The 24,918-nt window shown below is 36.0% G+C and overlaps 2 protein-coding genes, 1 long non-coding RNA gene and 1 pseudogene across 4 annotated transcripts in view; 1 reads left to right on the forward strand and 3 right to left on the reverse strand.

The window, feature by feature from the left end:
• The window catches only part of LOC120082632 (uncharacterized), a 43,289-nt gene extending 24,756 nt beyond the window's left edge, over window positions 1–18,533 (forward strand). Inside the window, exons 5-10 of one of the 2 annotated variants that reach the window (XR_016531227.1) lie at window positions 6,395–12,344; window positions 12,667–14,301; window positions 14,463–14,586; window positions 15,695–15,890; window positions 16,212–16,782; window positions 17,683–18,533. This is a non-coding gene — a long non-coding RNA (uncharacterized LOC120082632). Of the gene's footprint in view, window positions 1–6,394; window positions 12,345–12,666; window positions 14,302–14,462; window positions 14,587–15,694; window positions 15,891–16,211; window positions 17,174–17,682 lie in introns of those variants that run through there. The other variant, XR_016531226.1, reaches the window with a different exon arrangement.
• On the reverse strand, window positions 6,992–11,470 carry LOC120082630 (LEAF RUST 10 DISEASE-RESISTANCE LOCUS RECEPTOR-LIKE PROTEIN KINASE-like 2.4). The gene is made up of 3 exons (XM_039037882.2): window positions 10,672–11,470; window positions 8,411–8,443; window positions 6,992–8,256 (listed from the first exon to the last, which is right to left on the reverse strand). The coding sequence occupies exons 1-3, from the start codon at window positions 11,468–11,470 to the stop codon at window positions 7,163–7,165; spliced, it is 1,926 nt and encodes a 641-aa protein (XP_038893810.2). The 3' UTR covers window positions 6,992–7,162.
• Window positions 13,018–18,712, reverse strand: LOC120084043 (LEAF RUST 10 DISEASE-RESISTANCE LOCUS RECEPTOR-LIKE PROTEIN KINASE-like 2.1). The gene is made up of 2 exons (XM_090316257.1): window positions 17,672–18,712; window positions 13,018–14,814 (listed from the first exon to the last, which is right to left on the reverse strand). The coding sequence occupies exons 1-2, from the start codon at window positions 18,411–18,413 to the stop codon at window positions 13,706–13,708; spliced, it is 1,851 nt and encodes a 616-aa protein (XP_090172383.1). The 5' UTR covers window positions 18,414–18,712; the 3' UTR covers window positions 13,018–13,705.
• A 2,603-nt stretch (window positions 18,713–21,315) lies between these two features.
• Window positions 21,316–23,979, reverse strand: LOC150034573 (LEAF RUST 10 DISEASE-RESISTANCE LOCUS RECEPTOR-LIKE PROTEIN KINASE-like 2.1; annotated as a pseudogene).
• Between the last annotated feature and the right edge of the window lie 939 nt (window positions 23,980–24,918).

The following is a 24,918-nucleotide window of genomic DNA, read 5'->3' on the forward strand; positions in this document are numbered from 1 at the left end:
ACTAAATTTTAATTAGATAAAGGTTATGCTTCTAAGGCTAGCAAGGCATGTATGGTTGCACCCCTCTAGACCCAATTCTATGTCAAGTTTATGCTAGGGACTAACAGGGTATGTATGGTTATACCCCTCTAGTCCAATCTTACGTTTATGTTAATGGTTGATGTTGGATGCGACTTTGGCCCTACTGACTGCATAACCCGTTAATCATCAGATGGGTTAGTTTCCGCCTAAGTCTTCATCTTCCTGTCAGGGCGGAGAAATTTATGTTAGAAGCATAACCGATCACCACATATTATTATATGTTTTCAGTCCCAATCATATGTTTCCAGGACATGTTGCATGTGATTGTGCATTTGGTCACTACCCTATGTGAGAACTACTTACTGGGTATATTATATACCCATCCTATTTTTACAGACTTTGTAGGTAAGGACACAACGTAGGTGGCAGAATTGGACGTCGCTTAAATGGCCAACCATCAAACTCACTATTATAGGCATATGCATTTTTGTATCACTACACTAATGTTTTATGGATCCTAGTGTTTTGTAAAATAAACTTTTTATATAGTTTTCTACCTAATTAATAAAATCTTAGATATGTTCTTTTGAGATTTTTGCCAAAACTCATCCCATGATAGAAAAGTCTAAGTATGCATGTCGTAGTGGTCAAACCATAATATGTAAGGATTCAGTCGTTATAGAAAGAGCTGAAGATTCAATTGCAAGAGCTGCTTGACAAGGGTTGCATACGCCCAAGTGTGTCACCCTGGGGTGCGCCAGTGTTATTCGTAAAAAAAAATGATGGTTCATTATGCCTATGCATAGACTACATGAATTCGAACAAGGTAACTTTAAAAAACAAGTACCCATTCCCTAGGATTGATGATTTGTTTGACTAGCCATAGGTAGCTACAATATTCTCCAAAATTGATCTTAGGTCAGATTACCACCAACTGAGGATAAAAGATAGCGACATCCCTAAGACTATGTTCCATTCTAGACATGGACATTATGAGTTCATTGTAATGTTGTTTGATTTAACCAATGTGTTGGGGTTGATACCCTAAATCTCATAGGGTCTAGTGGGAGATTGTTGGGGTTGATGCCCTAAATCTCGTAGGGTCCTATAGTTTGTAAACCTTGCATGAACAAACATTTCTGATTAATAATATATGATATTTTATTCATCTTGTCTATGAAATATATGATATTTTAGTCGCATTAACCACAAACCAATAAACTAACATCTATGGTTATCGTTGTAACTTAAACATATATGTGGAGATATACAAGTGAATCATGTTTAAGTGATAACCTAAATGGTCTGTAGTATATGGATAAGGCTGAATACCTTATCCTGGTGACACTATGAGTATGGCCCGCTTTGTAGGTGTTACAAACGTTGTAAAGTGCTACAAATGATATGATCCTGATCATTCATGTATTAGACATGCGAGCGGGGATATTCTATACAAAGGAGTTTGTATAAGACCGCACCATGAAATGTTTAGTCTTGTTATAAAACACTGTTCATAATATAGACTTTTATTTTACTAGGATGACCATAGTTGTGAACTCCTGCCTATAGGGGTGATCATTTGATTTGTATGGGTGAGAGTGGTCAGATCGTCGACTCAACAAACTTACAAATTTTGGGGATTCGTCTAATTGGGGAGTTGGGAACTCAGTTACACAAGATGAAATTCACTCCTTCCCCTAAGTAGGGGTAAGTAGATAAATTGCTCTGTTAAAAACTGGTTTCGGGTCTTGAATAATGTGACGCCACACCCTCTCTTGGCTAGAGAGGGGTTCAGTCATAGTGGGACTATGATCTATTGTTCATTAGAGGGATCAGTGGTACTTAAGAATTAAGATGTAACTACAGGGAAAAAACGGTAATTTGGCCCAACTATACTTACAAGCGATTTATGAAGGGTCCTCGTACTATTGATTGGTTATATCCAATGGACACATGGTGCGAAGAATGTAGCTGTCGGTCTTTAGTGGAGTATCCGACAATTAACGAATGGTGGATAATATGATTAAAGAGTTTAATTAGTTATTCACGTACCGTAGGAACTTCAAGCTATAGGTCTATAAGGTCCCCTTGGTAGCTCAAAAAATTTAAGAGGAGAATCAGTTTTTGGGTTAATTTGAAATGTTTAAATTAATAAGAGTGAATTTAATTATATATGATATAATTAAATCAATGCAATTATATATGATATAATTGACATAATATATTTGATACATTATTGTTTAATTGAAGGAATAAATATTTGAATATAATTAAAATATATCTTCTGAATAAGATTAATAGTTGTTAAATTTAATATAAATATTATTTATATTAAATTCCATAAAATAGAGAAAAAAGAACTATAGTTTATATATTGTATATAATACAATATTAAAACTATAGGTTATAGATACAATATGATAAGTTGGTTATCATATTTATTTATATTATTAATTATTTGATAATTAATTCCTTTCTTCTCTCTAACCACCCTTAGTGGGAAGTTAATTAGTTTTTGTGGCTTTTGGAATAAAATGAAAATATGATTTTATTATTCCGAATAGACAAGTGTTACACGATCAAGATTCTACACGACAACCTTGAGAACCTATGCGATAGACTCGGTTAACTAAACGATTGAGAATTCTTTCTATGCAATAGAGAGTTTTCCTCCCCGATCGTCTTCCTCCTCCAAATCCAAAACACCATCTAACCAAAATAGCCAGAGCCCACCACTCCTGGGTTCTCATACCAAGAATACCAAGGTAACTAAGTGGTGTGTCCTCTACCTTTTGGTTAGAGTTGCGTTGTTATTTGTTGTTGTTCGTTTGGAGTGTTCGTGATTTGTTCGATGCGTTCGTGAACGAGTTAGTTCGAGGGATTTACTTGAAGAAGAGTTCTTCAAATGTATAATCTTTAAACTCTTTTTTATTATTCAGAAGCATGCTGTAATTTATATTTTATGCATAATCTGTTTATTTTACTGTAAATGTGTGTGTTCAATTGAAATGGGATTTGGATGATCCACTTCTGCTCAAAGGTTCTCTGTAAAACGAGTTCCTTCACAATGCTCCAATGGTGTTTATGGACCTGATGAACAGAGTGTTCAAGGATTTTCTTAACACTTTCATGATAGTTTTTATTGACGATATTTTGGTTTATTCTAAGATAGAGGCAAAACGTAAGGAACGTCTTAGGAAGGTCTTGGAAACGCTGAGAGAGAATAAGTTGTATGCCAAATTCTACAAGTGTGAATTCTGGCTACGTAGAGTGTCCTTCCTTGGGCATATGCAGTCAAAGGATGGCATATCTGTGGACCTAGCTAAGATTGAGGCAGTTATGAATTGGCCCCACCCCATGATAGTTGGAGAGGTGCACAGTTTCTTAAGGTTGGCAGGTTAGTACTGTCGGTTTGTAGAGAATTTCTCTTGCATAGCCACCCCCTTGACTTGGTTGACCAGAAAGAGAGCATCATTTTTTTGGAGCAAGGCTTGTGAGGATAGTTTCCAGAACCTCAAGCAAAAGCTGGTCTCTACATCGGTTCTTACAGTACCACATGGTTCCAGAAGTTTTATGATTTACAGTGATGCTTATAAGAAGGGCCTAGGTTGCGTGCTTATACAACATAGTAAAGTGGTTGCCTATGCCTCCCAGCAGTTGAAGAACCATGAGCGGAATTATCCTATGCATGACTTAGAGCTTGCGATGGTGGTTTTTTCCTTGAAGATTTGGAGACACTATTTGTATGGGAAAAAGATATAAATTTTCATTAATCATAAGAGTTTGAAATATTTCTTCACCTAGAAGGAGTTGAATATGAGACAATGCAAGTGGCTCGAGTTAGTGAAAATTATGACTGTGAGATTCTTTACCACCCTGACAAGGCAAATATGGTGGTCGATGCTCCCAGTAGGAAGACGACTCACTCTGCGGCCTTAGTCACCACACAGGCTCAACTACGTAAGGATTTTAAATGAGCTGAGATCGCAATAACAGTAGGGGGAAGTCACCTCGTAGTTAGCACAATTGACAGTACAACCAACTTTGAGATAGAGAATTATAGATGCACAACAGGGAGATTTGTTCCTTGTCCAGAAGTTTCGTCAGGTGGAGTTAGGACATGACAATGAATTTTCGGTGTCCTTGGATTATGGTCTTCTTTATCAGGGACGTTTATGCGTAGTTGCAAATAGTGCTCTTAAGAGCGAATTGTTGGCAGAAGCTTATAGCTCCCCATTCTCGATACATCCTGATAGCACTAAGATGTACCAAGACTTGAAACGATCTTATTGGTGGTTCAATATGAAAAGGAAGATAACTTATTATTTCAGTAAATGTTTGGTCTATCAGCAGGTGAAGACCCCGAGATAGAAATTAGCCAGTTTGTTACAGCCTTTAAGTGTACCATAATGGAAGAAGGAGAGTATTTCCATGGATTTCATTGTGGGTTTACTAAGATTAGCTAAGGGTTATACAGTAATTTGGGTGTTAGTAGACAGACTCACTAAGATGGCACATTTCATTCCAAGGAAGCCAACGTGTCTGGTGAATAAATGGGCGCAACTATATATGAAAGAGGTGGTGAGATTGCATGGGATGCTAATGTCAATTATGTCCGACAAAGACCCTCGTTTTACCTCCAGCTTTTGGAAGAGCCTTCAGGCAACATTGGGGACTCAATTGAATTTCAATACAACCTTCCACCTTCAGACTGATGGGCAAACAAAGCGCTTGAAACAGATCTTGGAAGATATATTGCACGCCAGTGCATTGGAGTTTTCAAAGAGTCGGGATACTCACCTACATTTGGTAGAGTTTGCATATAATAACAACTATCAGGTTACTATTGGCATGTCGCCATTTGAAGCCCCGTATGGTAAGGATTGCAGGTCTCTCGTTTACAAAGGGTGAAGTTGGTGAGTGAAAGTTGATGGGAACTGAGCTGATGCATATGAAAAATGAAGTCATGTAAAAGATTAGGGTCCGAATGCTAATAGCATAGACAGACAAAAAAAAAAAAAAAAAAACACTGATGTTAGGGGTAGAGGTCTTGAGTTCGAGACGGGGGATAAAGTGTTTCTGAAGGTAGCACCTATGAAATGTGTCTTTAGGTTTGAAAGGAAGGGGAAGCTCAATCTGCGTTTTGTGAGGCTATTCGAAGTTTTGGAGCGAATCGGCTCTGTGGCTTATCGGTTGACACTACCACCGTCTCTGTCTGCAGTACACAATATTTTCCATGTCTCAATGTTGAGAAAGTACATAGGCGGGGGATAAAGTGTTTCTGTTGGTATGATGCTTTTTGAGGTAAAATCAAAAGTAAAGTTATGAGGGTTTATGTCCAAAGTGGACAATATCATACCATTGTGGAGATAGTTGAAGGGTCATTGTCCCCTATCAAGTAGTTGGAGTCATGCGCTTAACTTAGCCATGTCGATAAAATCTTTAATTTCAGAACAAAGATGTATAGTGGAGCCTTGGAAGTAGTCATGGTGTGATTCGTGGTTGAACTTGCATACACGGTGTGCTGGGATGAAAAGGAACTAGCCTAGATAAGAGTTGAACGGATAGATGACTATTTAATGGGAGGCTCAGTGGTTCTTTGTTCGAGGGAGATTGTTGTGAATGCTGCCAAAGTCCCACATTTGTTGGATAAGGGGAGGATCATAGGTATACAAGTGAAGACAACTATTTCCATTGTTATAAAGCCTTTTGGGACGAAACCAAAAGTAAAGTCATAAGGGTTTATGCCCCAAGTGGACAATATCATACTATTATGGAGATAGTTGGAGCGTTGTTATCCCTATCCAACATAGTCATTTGGTTTTGTCTTCTTCAAATTCAAAGAGAGCTTAAAAACAATATAGGAGACGAGGACTTTTAGTTACCTTTGCTCTCTTCAACGGACTTCTCTGCTTCTTAAGAATTTCCAAATAAAAACATTGTTATGAATCACATGATTTGGTCTGCGAAGTACCAGTCACTCTCATTGAAGAACAACTCCAGCTAAGTTTAAACAAATTTTCCAAGTCAAGATTTCGCCATTAAATATATCTAAAATTGCTTTCATGCTTGCATCGAATCTTACCAACTCGAACTATTCAATTGTTTACTTTACTTCAAGGAAAAAAGATACTCAAATTTGAAAGTCCTCGACCAGGGGAAATTAGTCGTCGTGCTTCTTTAGGAGTTCCAACATATTACTCGACTTGAGAGGAATGAAAATCATCTTATCCATCAATGAGAAAATATCCTCTGTTAAATACAATACTCATACTGGAGTAAAATAACCAAAAAGGAGAGATAATACAATGATAATAAAGCCAATTGTTTAAGGGTAAAACAGTAAAATAAAAAATAGTGATATCAATTGCAGGCTTTGAAGATATCAGCTCAACCAATACTAAAGACGTCGGTTTTATTTGTAAGTTGGATAACATTCGTAATACTCCGCATCGACGTCGCCAGGAGTTCCTTGTGGAGCAGTTGAAACATGGGTGGCTTGTGTAGGAAAAAGGTAAGCTAGTCCAATATCGGTGACTTTAACATCGAAGTTGTTGTCAAGGACAATGTTGGTGCCTTTAATGTCACGGTGGATTGAAGAAAAGCCAGAGCACGTGCTGTCTCTACGGCAATCTTCAACCTCGTGTGCCATGAAAGCTCACTAGGTTTTGCAATCTTTCTCTAGAAATGTTTTGATTTTATTTTCGCGACAAAAATTGTACAGGAGGTATAATCTTGACGGGTCATTCTATGATTTAACTAGTTAATTTTCAGACGGTCATATTCCAAACGAATTAATTTTAATTGTAGATTTGTTTATGATTATCATCTCCTATTCAGGTTCTTGCAGCTCCCTCTCATTTTCCTAGGAGTAGATGTAAAAGTAAACCAAAACTAAGTCTTCTAGTCCTAATTGTAAACAGTACCATAGGCTGTTGAATATTGATCAAGTGTGTAGTTTAAAACAAAATTTTAAGTGAAATTTTCCTGCACTTTATACTTTCCTGATTGCCATCAAATGATATATAAGTTTGTATCACTCAAAAGGGTAAAGGACATGAAATCTGAGTCTTCCTTCAAGGGTAAATATGATTGTCGTTGTTCTGCTTCTCTGCTAGAATATCAAACTATCATTACAGATTCAGTTAGATGAAGAGGAAAAAGGTTGTTGGAGCTTCTCAATGGCTGGAGGTTCGAACAAGTTGGGTTTTGGTGGAATCTGTAAGCAATCAATACTGCCTTCCAGCATCGCAACGACATCAGTCATGGACGGCCTGTCGTTAGGCAATGTCTGAATACAATGCAGCCCAACAATTATCATTTTTCTTGCCATTTCTTCATCTTCATGTGTGTTGCTCCACCAACAGCCTCCAACTATTTGACTTTGTATAATATCCTTATATATCCAATCAGGAAAATACTCTTCACTCCTCTGCTCCACTCCATCATTGGGGTTCTTTCTTGCCCCCACAATTTCAAGAACCAACATTCCATAACTATAAACATCAGACTTGTGAGAAACCTTACCAAAGTTCCTTGATATTACTTCAGGTGCAATGAATCCTATCGTCCCTTTTACGCATGTCATTGACACATGACTTTGTTTGGCCTTGCATTGCTTGGCAAGTCCAAAGTCAGAGATCTTGGGACAAAAGTCATTGTCCAAAAGAATATTGTGTGGTTTGATGTCAAAATGCAAAATCCTTGTGTTGCAACCACGATGCAAGTACTCTAAGCCTCGTGCTACTCCGATAACGATCCTATAGAGTGTGTTCCAATCTAACTCAACTTTGTTTCTCTGTAGCCCTTTATGAGATATATACTTATCTAATGACCCTCTAGGCATATATTCATAAATCAAAGCTTTGTACTTCCTCTCGTAGCAGAAACCTAAGAGTGAGACTATATTTACATGTGATGTTTTGGTGACGCTAACGACTTCATTCATAAAATCTTGACCATTTTCTCTTGACTCATTTAAAAGTTTCACAGCCACGTCGCGTCCATCGGGTAGCTTTCCTTTGTAGACCGTGCTAAATCCTCCTCGGCCAAGTTTGTTCTTGAAGGAGTGAGTGATTTTTTTCAGCTTTGAGTAACTATATCGCTTGGGTATTTGTGTGGAATATCTCCTTATATTTTCCTCAATTTTTTGTTTGTTTGACATGCTTTTTTTCGTGTAGTAGATGGAGATGGTGATAACAAAGAGTCCTAACACAATGACGGCTCCCAAAGCACCTGAAAAATGGGTTTGATAGTCAAGTTAATATCTCTAATGTGAAATCAAGTTCTAGAATAATGTCATTATATTCCAGTTGATTGTCAAGTTAGCTCACTTTCCAACCACAAGACTGATAATGTCTATAATTTAACATCAAGTTCTAGTTTTTACCTATGATGGCCTTTTCCCGTGTTCTACTTTTTCCTGCCATGGGAAGCAATTGGCAAGCAAGTCGTTAGATCACAAGATTGTTTTAAAAAAAGAATGAAAAAAGAAACAGTCAAACTCAAGAATATTATAAGCAAGTTAATGCAAAAACAGTTTATAAGTAAGGCCAAGAATATTATTCACCACCACTTGTCTTACAGTTGCTACAATTTTAGGGCATTCCAATTTAAACTGAAGGCTGAAGCCCATCTTCAAGATGTCAGAATAACTCTTCCTCAAAGACCCAGAAAAATCACCATCCACGTCACTAGAGTCTTAATAGGCACCTCAATCGAGGATTGACGAGAATTGGAACCATTCTTAAATTCCAAAAAAATACGATATCACTTATTATTGATAGACTTCAATAAGTGATCTGTGACTCGTTAGTATAGATTGATTGGTAATGATTGAACTTTTCACTCTAATCTTGTGAAGCTTAAAATTGTGCTATATTGCATAAATTGTGATATTATGCATCCAATTTTTTCTTTTTTACCAAAATTTGTCATGAATATATTTACGCGTAAACATGTCACTCATAATTGCAATGTATATAATTCAATAACATGTTTAGAGAGTTTATATCTTAAATTAATTGAGAGCTATATTCAAGTTTGATGCATTCATTTCAACACTCTCATTAGCAATATAATTAAAGAAGAATTAGGAATGAGGTGGGAGCGAAGGTAGAGAGAAAAGATCATTGTTTAAAAAAATTAAATGCCATGTTAATATTTAAAATAATTATTAAAAAGTTACCTTTTAACCCTATTTACAAAAAACTCGAGAAGTAAAATAGTACAACTTGAAATCTTAGAAACTTAATACACCTATTTCTGATATTGTCTTATGGATTGTGTTTGAGCTGAATTAGACATTCTAAGTCCCACTAAGGATCTAGAAAGACTCGATTTCTTATACCTTTCCCAATTTTAACTTCATGGGTTACTTTTTTTTCTTTATTTTAAAATTTAAATTTATTTTAATTGCAACAATAATTTTTTTAAATACTCTTTCTCTCTCTCCTAACTTTTTTTTCTCTTTGATTTTTTTTAAAATATTATTACTGTTATTAGATGAGTTTTCAAAATTTCGTTTACCTTTCTTATTAGTTTAAAATAAAGTGTTATTATATTAAATAATCGTGTCTTTGATTTCAAAGTTACCATTCAAATTTTATTAGTGTGCTTTGCACAAGGTATCTCTAGGTAACAATAATGTTTTTGGTTAATTTAATTTAATTATATTTTCAATTTTTTTAGTCAATTTAACTAGCTTGTGAAGGTTGAGAATCACTTTTTAAACTCGAATGAAAGGTTGGTTTTTAACCATTTAGAGACCATATAAAAAAATAAAATTCAAACTTTAAAATTTTTTTCCCCTTAAACTTTAGAAATATATAATTTTTCAAGAATTGATTTTAAGATTAAAATACTAGTTTATTTTAATTTTATATTAGCATATTACAGTAAAAAAATCATTATCAAATTAGTTAAACTAATAAAAGTTTAGAAATTTTATTTTAAGACATAGTAAAATTAAAATATTAAATTATGGAAAATAAATTAAATTAAATTACAATTTTAGTCAAATCTCAATTTTAAAATGAAAAAAAATATTCTTTTAAAATTTTATGGTAAGAGTTAGTTGCATAAATGGAATTCAAGTGCAAAATAATAGAATATGTAGTATAAGGACAAAATGATTGCATATATAGAACAAAAAATGGTAAAAAACCAAAAAACCCACGCCCAACACCATTTTGTGCACTACATAACTTTCAATTTGAGAAATATACTATCAGTTGCTATCACTGATAACTGCTATTAGTGAATATCATTGACATTTGCTGTCAGTGACTTTCATTGATATGTTCTTAGTGATAGCTTTCAATTTGAGATGTGTGTTATCCGTTGCTATCACTTATAACTTTCAATTTAAAAAATGTGTTATCAACTGCTATCAGTGATAGCTTTCAATTTAAGAAATGTACTAACTATTAGTGATGTTGTTAGTAGTGAGTATCAATGATAGTTGTTATCAACTTATCACTATCCATGTGTGCTATCAATTGCTATCATTGATAACTTTTAATTTAAGAAATGTGCTATCCATTACTATCATTTATAACTTTTAATTTGATAAATGTATTATCTATTACTATCATTGATAACTGCAGTATTAATGATAGAGAAGAAGAATGAAGAAGGAATTAAACATACCGCGAGGAGCAGAGGAAGGAGGTTTGCAAACATAAGGATGTATATCTCCATTTCCACAAATACAGTAAAACTCATGAGTCGCATTTCCACCGCATTTGCCTCCATATTCCTTGCACCCCTCGCACGATACCGTATAGAAATCCCCGTATTCCACTTCAAACCCTTCTTTTATTCCCCTTTCCACCACTATCGTTCTATTCATTTCTCCTTCTTTCAATACCTCCATCGTAATTGTCACTTCAATGTGCAATTCACAGTCGCTCATGTTTTTTCTCCAATACATCGCATCCTTCGTCTCCAAAGCATAATTCGCTCTCCCGATTATTTCCACTTCCGATCCGCACGAGAACCTGAAATCCCCCAGGAATCCTTCTAGAGGTGGACAATCGTACCACACAGACAGATTCAGATCATTCGAAGAATACTTGAACGGACTATGATCCAAGGTCGCCGTTTTGATTTGATTATTAGGGCAGTAATCATCGAACAGATCTGATCTTGCGATCGTCAGTCTATGATCCGATTGACTGATTTTCACAACATTATATTCCATAGAATTGATTTGAATCGTGGTGGTTTTATTATCTTTGCAATTGAGTCCAAATTCTCGCCGACCGCAAAAGTCCTGCCGGTCATTCCCCCAGAATGGATACGAGATGTTAACCAAATCTCCACAGTTGTAATACACACTGCAATCTTTGAATTCCTCGTGGGCGTCATCGCCGAAACAGAGCTGAAGATCAAACCACACGATTCTGAAGAAGAATGAGAAGAGAAATAGAGGGACGGGAGTTTTCATTTCCGTTAAGAGAGCTCATGAACATGAACAGAGGATTGCTTGATTCGACGAATAATTTCTGCTTCTTAAGAATTTCCCAGAAAAATATAAGTTATGATTTTGAATATGTTTGGTCAGGGAAGTCAGAGATGGAAGTCACTCTCGCTGATGAGTGAAGACCCCACTACAGCTAAGTCAAGATTTAACTATTAATTGAATCTACCGTTGCTTTCCTGCTTGAATTAGTCAATTGCTTAGTTCAAGGGAAAAAAGATATTCAAATCTGGAAGTCTTCGATCGGTGGATATTGGTTGTTTTTGTGCTTCTGGATGTTGGAGTATCGAGAATAAGGTCAGGCGTTCAAACACAGAAGAGAATGAATCCAACGAAGAGGGGGCGAAAAAGAATTCGGAAAAACAACAAAAAGTTAGACCGAAACCTATCTTCAAGACATCAGAATTACTCTTCCTGAACAACCCAGAAAAATCCTTTTTCTCATTATTACTAAAGTGCATGGGATTGACAAGAATTGTAAGAGAGTGTTAGGTACCTTTCCTTGCAATCAGTAAAACCCAACACCAACAACAATGGCAACCAGAAGAAACAGGGCAACAACCTCTGTTCTAGAGTTATTTTATTATCAAAAGATATTCACAGACTCAGTGAAATAAAAAATACACCAGAAAAAAGGACAAGAAATGGAAATGATAATAAAGATAAAGAATAGAACGCAGCAATACACCCAATTGGAGAGGGCTTCAGCTATGGCAGCTTTCCCTAAAAGATTCCTGCCTCCTAAGGCCTCCCTCCCTTCTGTTGTAAAGCTCAACCCAGTGGTCCCCCCTCTGGAATTCCATTACCTTGACGGTTACAACCTTCTCCCACTATCTTAGGAGTAATTCCCCTTTTACCCCTCCTCTTATATGTATGAATGATCGGGGTCTAACAGAGAGTTCATGGTTCCCATAAGTATAATTAATTGAGTATCTATAATTGGGAGGAAGGGAAGTACAGTCGTGGAAGAAGAACAAACCATAAGTATCTGAACTGTATGTGATTAGGGTTTGGTGGAGGCTGAAATTTTGAAGAGGAGTTGGGGAGTTCACATCGTAAACCGTAGCATTTGTCAAAAAAAAAGAAAATGGTTTTTGTAGGAAATGTCTCTGATAATATAATCATCATCTGAAATTCTGGTAACTGGGGTTTCATCTTTGCAGGCGATTTTGAAGCTTGGGAATCCACAGAAAGGGCTGTGCAAATGAGCTATCCAGAAACGGCAGCTTATACTTGGACCTTTCCCACAGGATTTTGGAGCACAAGCATCAAACTTTTGGTCTCATGACAGAGTTCAACGAGTTAAGATGATGAAGAAGATACAAGAAGAAAAAGGGTTTTCTTGGAATTCATAAATGGAAGGAATGGATGAGTTGAGAATAAACAAGATGTCGCTTTTATTTGTAAGTTAAACGAAACTTGCTTGAATCAGCTCAACCACTACTACTCCAAAGCTAAAGACGTCGCTTTTATTTGTAAGTTGATAACATTCGTAATACTCCACATCGGCGTAGCCAGGAGTTTCTTGTGGATCAGTTGAAACACGGGTGGCCTGCGTAGGAAAAAGGCGAGATAGTCCGAGATCGGAGACTTTTAACACCATAGTTGTTGTCAAGAAGAATGTCGGTGGTTTTAATGTCACGGTAGATGGTCTCAGAAGCATGAACAAAGGCCAGAGCACTTGCTGTCTCTATGCCAATCTTCAACCTTGTCTGCCATGGAAGCTCATCAGGTTTTGCAATTTTTCTTTAGAAATGTTTTGATTTTATTTTTGTGACAAAAATTGTAGAGGTATGATCTTGACGGTTTATTCTATGATTTAACTAGTTAATTTTCAGGTTATATTGCCAACGAATTAATTTTAAATGTAGATTTGTATATGATTATCATCTCCTACTCAGGTTCTTACAGCTCACAACACTTCTCCCTCTCATTTTCCTAGAAGGAGGATATGTAAAAGTAAACCAAGTACCCTAATTGTAAACAGTACCACAGACTGTTAAATATTCATCAAATGCGTAGTTTAAAACAAAATTTCAGGTGAAATTTTCCTCCACTTTATAGTTTTGTGATTGTCATCAAATCATATACAAGTTTGTATTACTCAAAAGGATAAAGGACATGAAATCTGAGTCTTCCTTCAAGGGAAAATATGATTGTTGTTCTGCAACTCGGTTAGAATATCAAACTATCATTAGAAATTCAGTTGGATGAAGAAGAAGAAGAAGAAGAAGAAGAAGAAGATTGGGGCCGCTCAATGACTGGACGTCCGAACAAGTAGGGTTTTGGTGGAATCTGTAAGCCTTCAACACTGCCTTCCAACATTGCAACCACATCGGTCATTGACGGCCTGTCATCGGGCGATGTCTGAATACAATGCAACCCCACAATTATCATTTTTCTTGCCATATCTTCATCTTCCTTAGTGATGCCCCACCAACGACCTCCATCTATTTCATTTTGGGTAAGATCCTTGTATATCCAATCAGGAAAATACTCTTCACTCCTCTGGTCGACTCCATCATTGGGATTCTTTCTTGCACCCACCATTTCAAGAACCAACATCCCATAGCTATAAACATTGTACTTGTGAGAAACCTTACCAAAGTTCCTAAATATTACTTCGGGTGGAATGAATCCTACCGTCCCTTTTACGCCTGTCATCGACACATGACTTTCTTTGGACTTGCATTGCTTCGCAAGCCCAAAATCTGAGATCTTGGGACAAAAGTTATCGTTCAAAAGAATGTTGTGTGGTTTGATGTCAAAATGCAAAATCCTTGTGTTGCAACCACGATGTAAGTACTCTAAGCCTCGTGCTACACCGATAACAATCCTATAAAGTGTGTTCCAATCCAATTCAATGTTGTTTCTTTTTGGCCCTTTGTGGGATATAAACTTATCTAATGACCCTCTAGGCATATATTCATAAATTAAAGCTCTTTTCTTCCTCTTGTAGCAAAAACCTAGCAGTGAGACTATATTTACATGCGAAGTTCTGGTGATGTTAACTTCATTCATGAAATCTTGGCCATTTTCACTAATCTGATTCAAAAGTTTCACAGCCACGTCGCGTTCATCAGGTAGCTTTCCTCTATAGACAGTGCTAAATCCTCCTTGACCAAGTTTGTTCTTGAAGGAGTTAGTGATTTTCTTCAGTTTTGAATAACTATATCGTTTGGGCGTTTGTGTGGAATAACTTCTTATACTTTCTTCAATTTTGTCTTTGTTTGATATGTTTTTTCTCGTAGAGTAGATGGAGATGATGATAACAGAGATTATCAAAATGATGGTTCCTGAAGCAGATGCACCTGAAATCAAGTTTTAGAATAATGTCATTCTATTTTTGATAGTCAAGTTAGCTCGCTTTCTAACCATAAGAATAATAATTACCCATGATGGCCTTTTTCCATTGAACACTTTTTCCTGCCATGGGAAGTAATTGGCATGCAAATCTATAGATCACAAGATTGTTTTACAAAAAGAATGAGTAAAAGAAAAAGTCAAACTCAATAATAAAATTAGGCATTAGGTTAATCCAAAAACAGTATAATTAGAAAAGACCAAGAATTCGAGTCCCCAACCTTCCTTGTCCCCGACCTTGAACTCGATTTGAATATTTGTTAATTGTTTTTTTAATAATATATTAACATATATAATGTATTTTCTAATATTTTTAATAACTATATATATATTTTAAAAAAATTGTAATCTAGTGTTTGTATTAGTGTTATTTTATTTCATTTTTAATTTAATTTCATAATATAATTTCTTTTTGTATTAAGTTTACAATAAAAATGCTAAAAAAAATTTTAATCCTTCATTAAAATAAATAAAAATAAAAATAATACTGTACTCCAAATAATAATAATAATGACTGTGACTTGTAGGTTAAACCAATTTTAATTAATTTCAAACAAACAAACAAAATGGAGAATTAGCCCACAGAGACCCGGTACCCTAATGGTTACCATATGGATGTGCCAATTTTTGGGAGAAAAAATTGACACTTGCTCCACTTTTTAAAATGAGGTTTTTTTCGGTGCATGCGGAATGAGTTTTCTCATTTCTATACTCTCGCTTTCTTGTTCTCTTTCTTTTCACAGATCACTCCTCTCTTTTTTTGTCACTATCTCGCTCTCTTGTTCTCGCTTTTGCACTCTAGCTTTCTCTCTCCCTTTTCTCTCACAGATCGATCTATAACACTTGGTCTCGCTCTACAACACAAACTAAATAGAAGGAGAGAAGAAGAGGAGGACGACCGGTGCTGCTCGTGTGGAGTCACCGAAACTAGTGCTTGGTCTCATCGAAGTTGATTGCATTGGAGAAGAAGAGCACCGGAAGAAAAAGAAATAAGGATAGTTTTGTAAAATTAATTGATGATGAGGTAAGCAGAAGGTCAAATTTCTTAAATTTTAAAACATGGGGCAAAAAATCATTTTGAGCCTTAGGAGTCATTTAATCAATTTTGTATGAGGTGTTCGCCGAATGAATAATCCAAATTTGGGGAAAAAAGAGATTTGTTCCACTTTTTGAAAATGAAGTTTTTTTTTAACCCTTTATTAACGTCAAATTTGGGTAAAATTGCCAAATATGAATTTCGCACATGGAGAATGGGCTTTTTCGCTCTTGTACTCGCTTTTGTACTCTAGCTTTCCCATTCCCTTTCTTCTCATAGATTGCTCTCTTGTCTCTCTTTCTCTCGTAGTTTTACTCTTGCACTCTCACTCTGCAACACCCGAGAATAAAGGAGAGAAGAAGAAGAAGGTCAGAGCTCGTGGTAGTGACTGTGTGGAATTGTCGAAGTTGATCGCATAGAAAGAAGATGAAAAAAAATAATGTAAAATTGCTTAATGATGAGGAAGCAAAAAGTCTTCTTAAACCTTAAAAAGTAAGCAAAAATCATTTGTGTTGAGAAAGAGTGTTTTAACCCATTTTCCCAAGCAAGGAACAACTCTGATCTTGCTATCCTCATTCTATATCCAATTGGCTGATATCCACAACGTTATATTCCATAGTGTTGATTTGAATCGTTGTGGTCTTGTTGTCTTTGCAATTCAGTCCAAACTCTTGCCGATCGCAGAACTCTTGCCGCTCATTCCCCAGATGGATACGATATGTAAACCAAATCTCCGCAGTTATAATCCACATCGCAAGCTTTAAATTTGTCGTTGGCCTCATCGCCGAAACAGAGCTGAAGATCAAAGTTCAAACCAAACGATGGTGAAGAAAAACACAAGATTTTTATCCAACATTCACTGTTTCAATTTGATTTTCAGGTCAGTAATCATCGAAGAGGTCTGATCTTGCACCGTCATTCTTAATTCGATTGGCTGATGTTCACAACGTTTTATTCCATTCCAATGAGTTGATTCAATCCTTGTGATCTTGTTGTCGTTGCACTTGAATTCAAATTTTCTCCCTAAATCCTAAACCCTAAACATGGGAAAAGATGAATAGCGATGAAGGAAATGAAGAAGATGTTGCTGATGCTGGGGTTTAGGGAGGTCAAATTTGAGACGCATTTCCAATTTCTTGAACTACAAATGCTCATAAACAGATAATCAAATCCGAGCGGACGGTCAACTTTTAAGAAAGGCAGAGCTAAAATAATATCATAAAAAAAAGATGGCGAAGGAGACGACTTTTAGTCAACATAGATGTTTGAACAGATTGCTTGATTCAACGAACAATGCTTCTTAAGAATTTCCCAATGAGACACCTTGTCGATTTAATAGATCTGGGAAATCATAAGTGGGAGTCACTCTCATTGATGAGTGAAGACCCCACTCCAGCTAAGTCAAGATTTTACCATTAATTATATCTACAGACTACAGTTCCTTTCCTGCATGAATTTGCCAATTGTTTACTACAAGGAAGAAAGGTAATCAAATCTGGAAGTCTTGGATCAGTTGAGATTGGTTGTTGTTCTGCTTCTGTATGTTGGAGTATCAAGCTAAGATTAGGCGTTCCAACACACAAGAAAATGGATCCAACACCAAACAAATCGTGAGCAAAGAGGGGAAAAGAAAAAAAAACCGGAAAAACAACAAAAATTTAGAAAACTTTGTTTTGAAAAAGACCGCCAACAAATGAGCAAAAAATTCCAGTTGATAGATACAAATACTCATTTCCTATTCTATAGAACTAATATTTTTAGAAAGTTACCCTGTTTGCAGGTTTCGAGATGACATCCATCAGAACAAAAGCGAACAAACTTGTTGCTTTGGAATCCACATCGGCCACCACTTGTCTCACATTTGCTACAATTTTGAGCACTCCAATTTAAACTGAATCCCATCTTCAAGACATCAGAATAACTCTTCTTGAACAACTCATTAAAATCCTCTTCCTCATTATTACTGAAGTGCAAAGGCATCGCAACCAAGGATTGACAAGAATGGTAAGAGGAGTTAATGGACCCCAAAGATCCATCACTGAAAGAAGCAAAAGAATGGAGTTTGCCTGTGCTAGAACAACCAATTGGGAAGCTATGATCGGGAGGAAGGGAAGTACAGTTGTAGAAGAAGAAGAATCCATAAGGATTTGAACTGAAACTGAAGGGGGTTCGTTGGAGGCTCAAATTATGAAGAGGAGTTGGGGAGTTCACATCATAAGCCGCAGCATTTGTCAAAAGAAAAGAATGGTTTTTGTAGAAAATATCTCTGATAATATAATCATCTTCTGCAATTCTGATAATTGGGTTTTCATCTTTGCAGGCAATATCGAAGCTTGGGATTCCACAGAAGGGGCTGTGTGAATTAGCTATCCGGAAAGGGTAGCTTATATTTGGACCTTTCCCGCAGGATTTTGGAGCACAAGCTTCAGTCTTTTGGTCTGAAGACAGAGTTTGGCAAGTTACGATGATGAAGAAGATGATAAGAAGAAAAGTGGTCGCCTTGAAATCCATAAATGGAAGGAATGGATGAGTTGAGAGTAAACAAGAAGGTGAAGGAATTACAGGAAGGTGGGAGAATGGAGGGTGGTTTTGAAGGAGAATTTCAGTGTTTTGTATGCGAAACCAATGCTTGGATTAGGTTTGGGGGTTTGTTTCTTGTTTTAAGTCCTTGAAATCTTTATTTTAGGATAAGAAAAGACAAATCTTGGTTCAAGCAATAACACGTTTTGAAATCATTCAGAAGAAGACTTTGGAGGTGGGACAATTGGATAGAATGATCAGAAGATTTCTTTTTGAGAATGTTGTGGCATAAGAATTAACTTAAGATCACTTCCACACTTTTGATGACATTTAATAGAAGATTCCAAATTCCTTTTGAAAGTGTGGTTTCACTTTCTTCATCTCGCACAAAATCAAGACAAACTTTGCGAGCTCTTTTTTACATCTAAAACAATGGACAACATGGGCGGTCCAAATATGATCATGAACTTGGTTGGTTATAGGTTCCCACCACATTTTAAAACACAAAGGACAAGACTTCGAAGAATTTTGGTCGTGTAGAATGGGAAAGGATTGATCTAAAATTTCAAGAAGTGGGTAAAAAGGACGAAGTTCGTTTAGAGTGCATTTATGACAATATGGGAAGATATAAAGGAGGCATTTGGTGTCCAGAATTTGAATGTTAAGTCTCGATGACTATTTGAGAGTCTAAAGCCTTTCGATTAGTTATGTCTCGAAATTGTTGTTTGATGAATTTTTCATAGTAAAGAGATTGTACATTGAACATAATTCAATTATTGAACGGAAACATTAACGTATCTTAAATGTGGCACGTGGTTTATTTTTTGAAGTCCGAGTTTTGTTTAATCTTTGGTCTAAATGCATTTTGACGGTTAGTTCAATTCATTGAAATGGAAAACTCCCAATGAATTGTTAAATGGAGTAGTTGTTGATTATTTTTTGTTATAGGTTTTTGGATGCTTATGTTATGCTTCAATAATGCATGCAAAACGAACTAAGTTCTCTCCAAGAGTTGTTCCAATTGTTTTTGTTGGTTACTCTCATGGCATGAAGGCTTTTAAGTTTTGATACAAATAAGCAAGAATTCTTTTTGTCTCCCGGGATGTTTTTTTTCATGAGAATATATTCGTTTCTTTCAAAAGCATAGTGAGCAAACCGACCCTTTTTTTAATGTTGTGTTACCCAAGTCGTGCGTTTAATCTGCCATATCCCTCACCACCTGAAAATTACGCCAGAGAACTATCCAACTTTGCCCAATGCCTTGCCTAATATTTACACTCCAGAAAATACACCAGAGAATTCTTTTCCTACTGACACTCCTATCCATAATTCAGAAACTCCCTCCACTACCACAACTTCATCATTACCTAATTTTTCAGACCAATTACTTCAGCCTTCTATTTTCACAACTTCCTCTTCATCCTAAGCCTCACCTTGAGGCTCCTCTTCCTTATCTCCTATCATTCCTACTGCTCCAATGTTAGCACCATGCAAATCCTCTAGTTCTATTAAAATGTCATCTTATCTTCAAGATTACTATTGCAATCTCCTTAACCATCCACTACCATCATCTGAGTCATCTACCTGTTATCCTCCCCACAAATATGTTTTTTTTTTTTTTTTTTTTTTTTTTTTTTTTTTTTTTTTTTTTTTTTATATCACCCTTTGTCTTCTTCCTTCAGAACCTTTTTATTATAGGTTTCTTCTCACCATGAACCACAATTTTACCACCAAACCTTGCCTTATGCTCATTGGAAAGATGCTATGAAATTAGAACTTGGACAATTGTTCTTTTACCAAGAATAAGCATAGCATTAGTTATAAATGGGTTCATTGAGCGTTACAAGGTGCATAGATATACTTCATAGGAGGGGCTAGATTTTATTGAAACTTTCTCATCTATGACTAAACTTGTCCTAGTTTGAGGTCTTGGGTTCATTGAGCGTTACAAGGTGCATAGATATACTTCATAGGAGGGGCTAGATTTTATTGAAACTTTCTCATCTATGACTAAACTTGTCCTAGTTTGAGGTCTTGGGTTCATTGAGCGTTACAAGGTGCATAGATATACTTCATAGGAGGGGCTAGATTTTATTGAAACTTTCTCATCTATGACTAAACTTGTCCTAGTTTGAGGTCTTCTTACAATAACAGTTTCCAAAAATTGGCATATTATTGTTCAACTAGATGTTAACAATACCTTTCTCCATGGTGAATTATTTGAAGTCTATATGGATTTGTCTCTTAGATATATACCAAAGCGTTGTTAACAAAGTATAGTTTCAAGATCATCAATCAAAGCATAAAGCATTTGCATTGATATCTTGTGAATTAATATGATTTTCTTCTTTGCTCATAGATTCGAGAATTAAGGTTCAAACTCCACTTCTATTGTTTTGTGACAATCAAGCAACAAAGCACATAGCCATTAATCCCATTTTTCATGAACGAACGAAACACATAGAGTTGAACTGCCATTTTGTTAGAGATCGAGTAGCAAATGGTTTTGTCAAGTTGTTGCCTCTTTGAAGTCAATTTCAATTAGCTGATATGTCTATAAAGACATTAGGTGTGTTGTTCATTTGTATCCATTGTTATCCAAGTTGGGAATTATAAAGGTTTAGTCCAACTTGAGGGGAAGTATTAGTTGCATTTTATTTTCTATTTCTTTTTCTTGAGTGGTTAGTTAGTTAACCCACTCTACATAAATATATGCAACTATTATTAATGAATTAATCTGAGAAGTATTATCTTCTTCTCCCCAAGTTACCCTTGTTAAAACAAAGACAAAAAAGAAAAATTGATATGATCAATTCATAACAAGAAATATTCGTCCAAAAGCAATTGCTAGTACTGAAGAACGTGTGTTAATGTTGTATCTCTCATTTGATGTTTATTTTAATATCTCTAATAACTGGTGCTCCTATTGTTCAGATCGTCGCTAGGATACGGGAACAGGCTTTTATCCAACGTTGTTGTTTCATCAACATTGATGTTTATACGCAATGCTTGATACGACGGACAATTTCTGCTTCTTAAGTATTGAAATAAAGAAGAACAACGAAAGTTTTACATGAAAAACCCTAGACCAGGGAGAAAAACAACGATAGAAGAATTCTTTGTTATTCAACTTATCCATACATCACAGACCCAAGATATAAATAGACTAAGACAAACCTTAATACAGTAGAGCAATGTAAAATGACCAAAATGCCCTTAGGACAAATACATAGCAAGTTTCAACTTTAAGAATTTCCCAATAAAATATATGTTATGAATTTTAACATATTTGGTCTACGAGTCAGAAATGGAAATCAGTCTCGTTAATAAGTGAAGACCCCACTCCACCTAAGTCAAGATTTCGTCATTGAGTATATCTACGGTTGCTTTCCTACTTGAAGTAGTCAATTGTTTAACTCAACAAAAAAAGATCACTACTACAAAATCTACATTACTTGACACTTGTAGTTTTTAATTACTTGACGTTTATGTGGAAAAAACGTCAAGTAATATGAATTTTGGACAAACAAAGTCAAGTGAAAGGGTTAAAAAAGCGGAGATTGACGGAATATTTTGGATATTTTCACGTGAACCTTTACTTGACACAATTTTTGTGTCAAGTAATATAAGGTCACGTGTCAAGGGTTAAAAAAGCGGAGATTGACAAAATATTTCGGATATTTTCATGTGAACCTTTACTTGACATGATTTTCATGTCAAGTAATATAAGGTCTTGTGTCAAGTATAAGAAGCTCTCACTTGACATTTTTTTCGTGTCAAGTAAAAGGGTTAAAAAAGCAGAGATTGACGGAATATTTCAGATATTTGATAGGCCTCCAATTTGGTAAGCGATCGTATAGCATTTGGTAGGCAATCGTATAGCATTGGGTAAGCGATCGTATAATATTTGGTAGGCGATTGTGTAGCAGAGCTAAGCGATCGTGTAGTCGAGCTCAACGATCATGTAGCATTTGGTAAGCGATCGTATAGCATTGGGTGGGCGATCGTATAGCATTTTGTTACTTAGCGATTGTGTAGCAAAGCTAAACGATCGTGTAGCCGAGCTCAGCGATCATGTAGCATTTGGTAGGCAATCATATAGCATTGGGTAGGCGATTTTATAACATTTTGTTACTCAGCGATCGTGTAGTCGAGCTCAGCGATCGTGTAGCATTTGGTAGGTGATCGTATATCATTTTCACTTTATTTTTTGTTTCCCTCCCTCTCCTATTTTCATTTCCCTCTCAAATTTGGTTTCCTTCCTACCAAAATTATCAAATAAAATAATATTTCTCTCTTCCATTTTCATTTCCCTCTCTCAAATAAAAAACTCTTTCTCTCTTCCTTCACCATCTCACTCACGACCCTGGATCAGTGGAGATTAGTTGTTGTTGTGCTTCTGTATGTTGGAGTATCAAGCTAAGATTAGATGTTCAAAGACAGAAGAGAATGGATCCGACACCAGAAAAATTGTGAGCGAAGAAGGGAAAAGAGAGAATTGTTGGAACAACAACAAAAGTTTAAAAAAATGTGAGCAAACATTTTTATTTCATTCATACAAAATTTATTTCCTATTCTACACAACTAGTATTTCTAGAAAGTTACCCTCTTCGTAGGTTTCAAGATGATATCCATCAGAACAAAAGCAAAGGCCACAATTTGTCTCACAGTTGCTAACATTCCATGGCTATAAACATCAGATATATAAGAAATCCTACTAAAGTTCCTGAACATTAATTCAAGTGCAATGAATCCCACTGTCCCTTTTACGTCTATGATCGACACATGACTTTCTTTAACCTTGCATTGCTTGGCAAGCCCAAAATCTGAAATCTTGGGACAAAAGTCACCATCCAAAAGAATATTGTGTGGTTTGATGTCAAAAATGCAAAATCATTATATTACAACCACGATGCAAGTACTCTAAGTATCGAGCTACACTGGTAACGATCCTATAGAGTGTGTTCCAATCTAACTCAACTTTGTTTCTTTGTAGCTCTTTGTCGGATACTTATCTAATGACCCTTTAGACATATATTCATAAATTAAAGTCTTTTCTTCCTTTTATAGCAAAAACCTAAGAGTGAGGCTATATGTACATGCAAAGTTCTGGTGATGCTAACAACTTCCTTCATAAAATCTTGGTCATTTTCACTAAACTAATTCAAAAGTTTTATAGCCACACATCGCGTTCGTCGAGTGGCTTTCCTCTGTGGACAGTGCTAAATCCTCCTTAGCCAAGTTTGTTCCTGAAGGAGTCGGTGATTTTTTTAGCTTTGAGTAACTAGATCGCTTGGGTGTTTGCGTGGAATATCTTCTTATACTTTGGTGACTTTGTTTGATATGCTTTTTATCATATAGTAAATGGAGATAATGAGAATAGAGATTATTAGCATAATGATAGCTCTCAAAGCACCTGAAAAACGGGGTTGATTCTCACAACCCGCTTCAGATTATCCTCTTAACCTAGAAGGAGATGTGACTGCTGCAGTTACCAACCCTTTTTGCTGGCACTTACTGCCTAACAAACCTGTTTAACTTGTTTCGAACCCTGCATACATACATTTCTTCAACATACTTACTCGAAACTTATCGCATTTACTCTTAGTGAGCCCGACATACAACACTGGTCCCTATAAGACAGACACATGTGTACTAACTAATACAGAGTCATCAATTAAGCTTCCTTCAACCTGAGTCTTTGAGTGGCAGAGCAGCAGTAAAGATGTCTTCTGAGAACTTACCATTACTTGAAGGGGGAAAAACATTGAAAATATGAGCTAAAAGCTTAGCGAGTGACTAACTCTTAAAACATAAGTATCATACATTAATCTGATAGTAAAATTGAAAGCTTTAACTGAAAACATAAACTTAGACAACCATTATTCACGTAATCATTAACATAACAAATCATAATTTATGCTTTGTTGAACTATGCGTTAGTTGAGAGTGGCCCTCTTGCTCACTCTTTATCATACTTAACTGAAACATAACAAATCATAATATATGCTTTGCTGAACTATGCCTTAGTTGAGAGTGGCCCTCTTACTCACTCTTTACCATACTTGACTGCATTACTACTTAACGAGAAGGAACCATTTTGTTCAACTCTCTAAAAAAACATAACTTGTATTCTTAGTTGAGAGAGAACCCTTCTCAATTCCTCAACGTCAATCCTTAGTTGGTGTGGAGTAATCTCAACACTACCAACGTCAACCCCACTTACGTGCACGTGGTTCTAGTTAAGTACCGTCGTAACTTAGGTACTAGCGCTCAGATACCTTCTCAGTGTTCTTCAGTATTGAGCTGCTCGGATACCTTCTCTATGTTCTTCAGTATCAAGCTATTCAAATCCAAGACTAAGCTCTAGTACCTTCTCATTTAGTCCCTCAGTACTAAGCTATTCATATGTTCTAAGGCACATTATTATCTCTTTATGACTTAGTTGCCCTAAAGCATTCAATACTAATGCATACTCGTGATCATGGAAATGCAT

The sequence above is a fragment of the Benincasa hispida genome, chromosome 8, assembly GCF_027475165.1.
Source record: "Benincasa hispida cultivar pf3 chromosome 8, pf3_genome.v1.1, whole genome shotgun sequence".
NCBI lineage: Eukaryota > Viridiplantae > Streptophyta > Magnoliopsida > Cucurbitales > Cucurbitaceae > Benincasa > Benincasa hispida.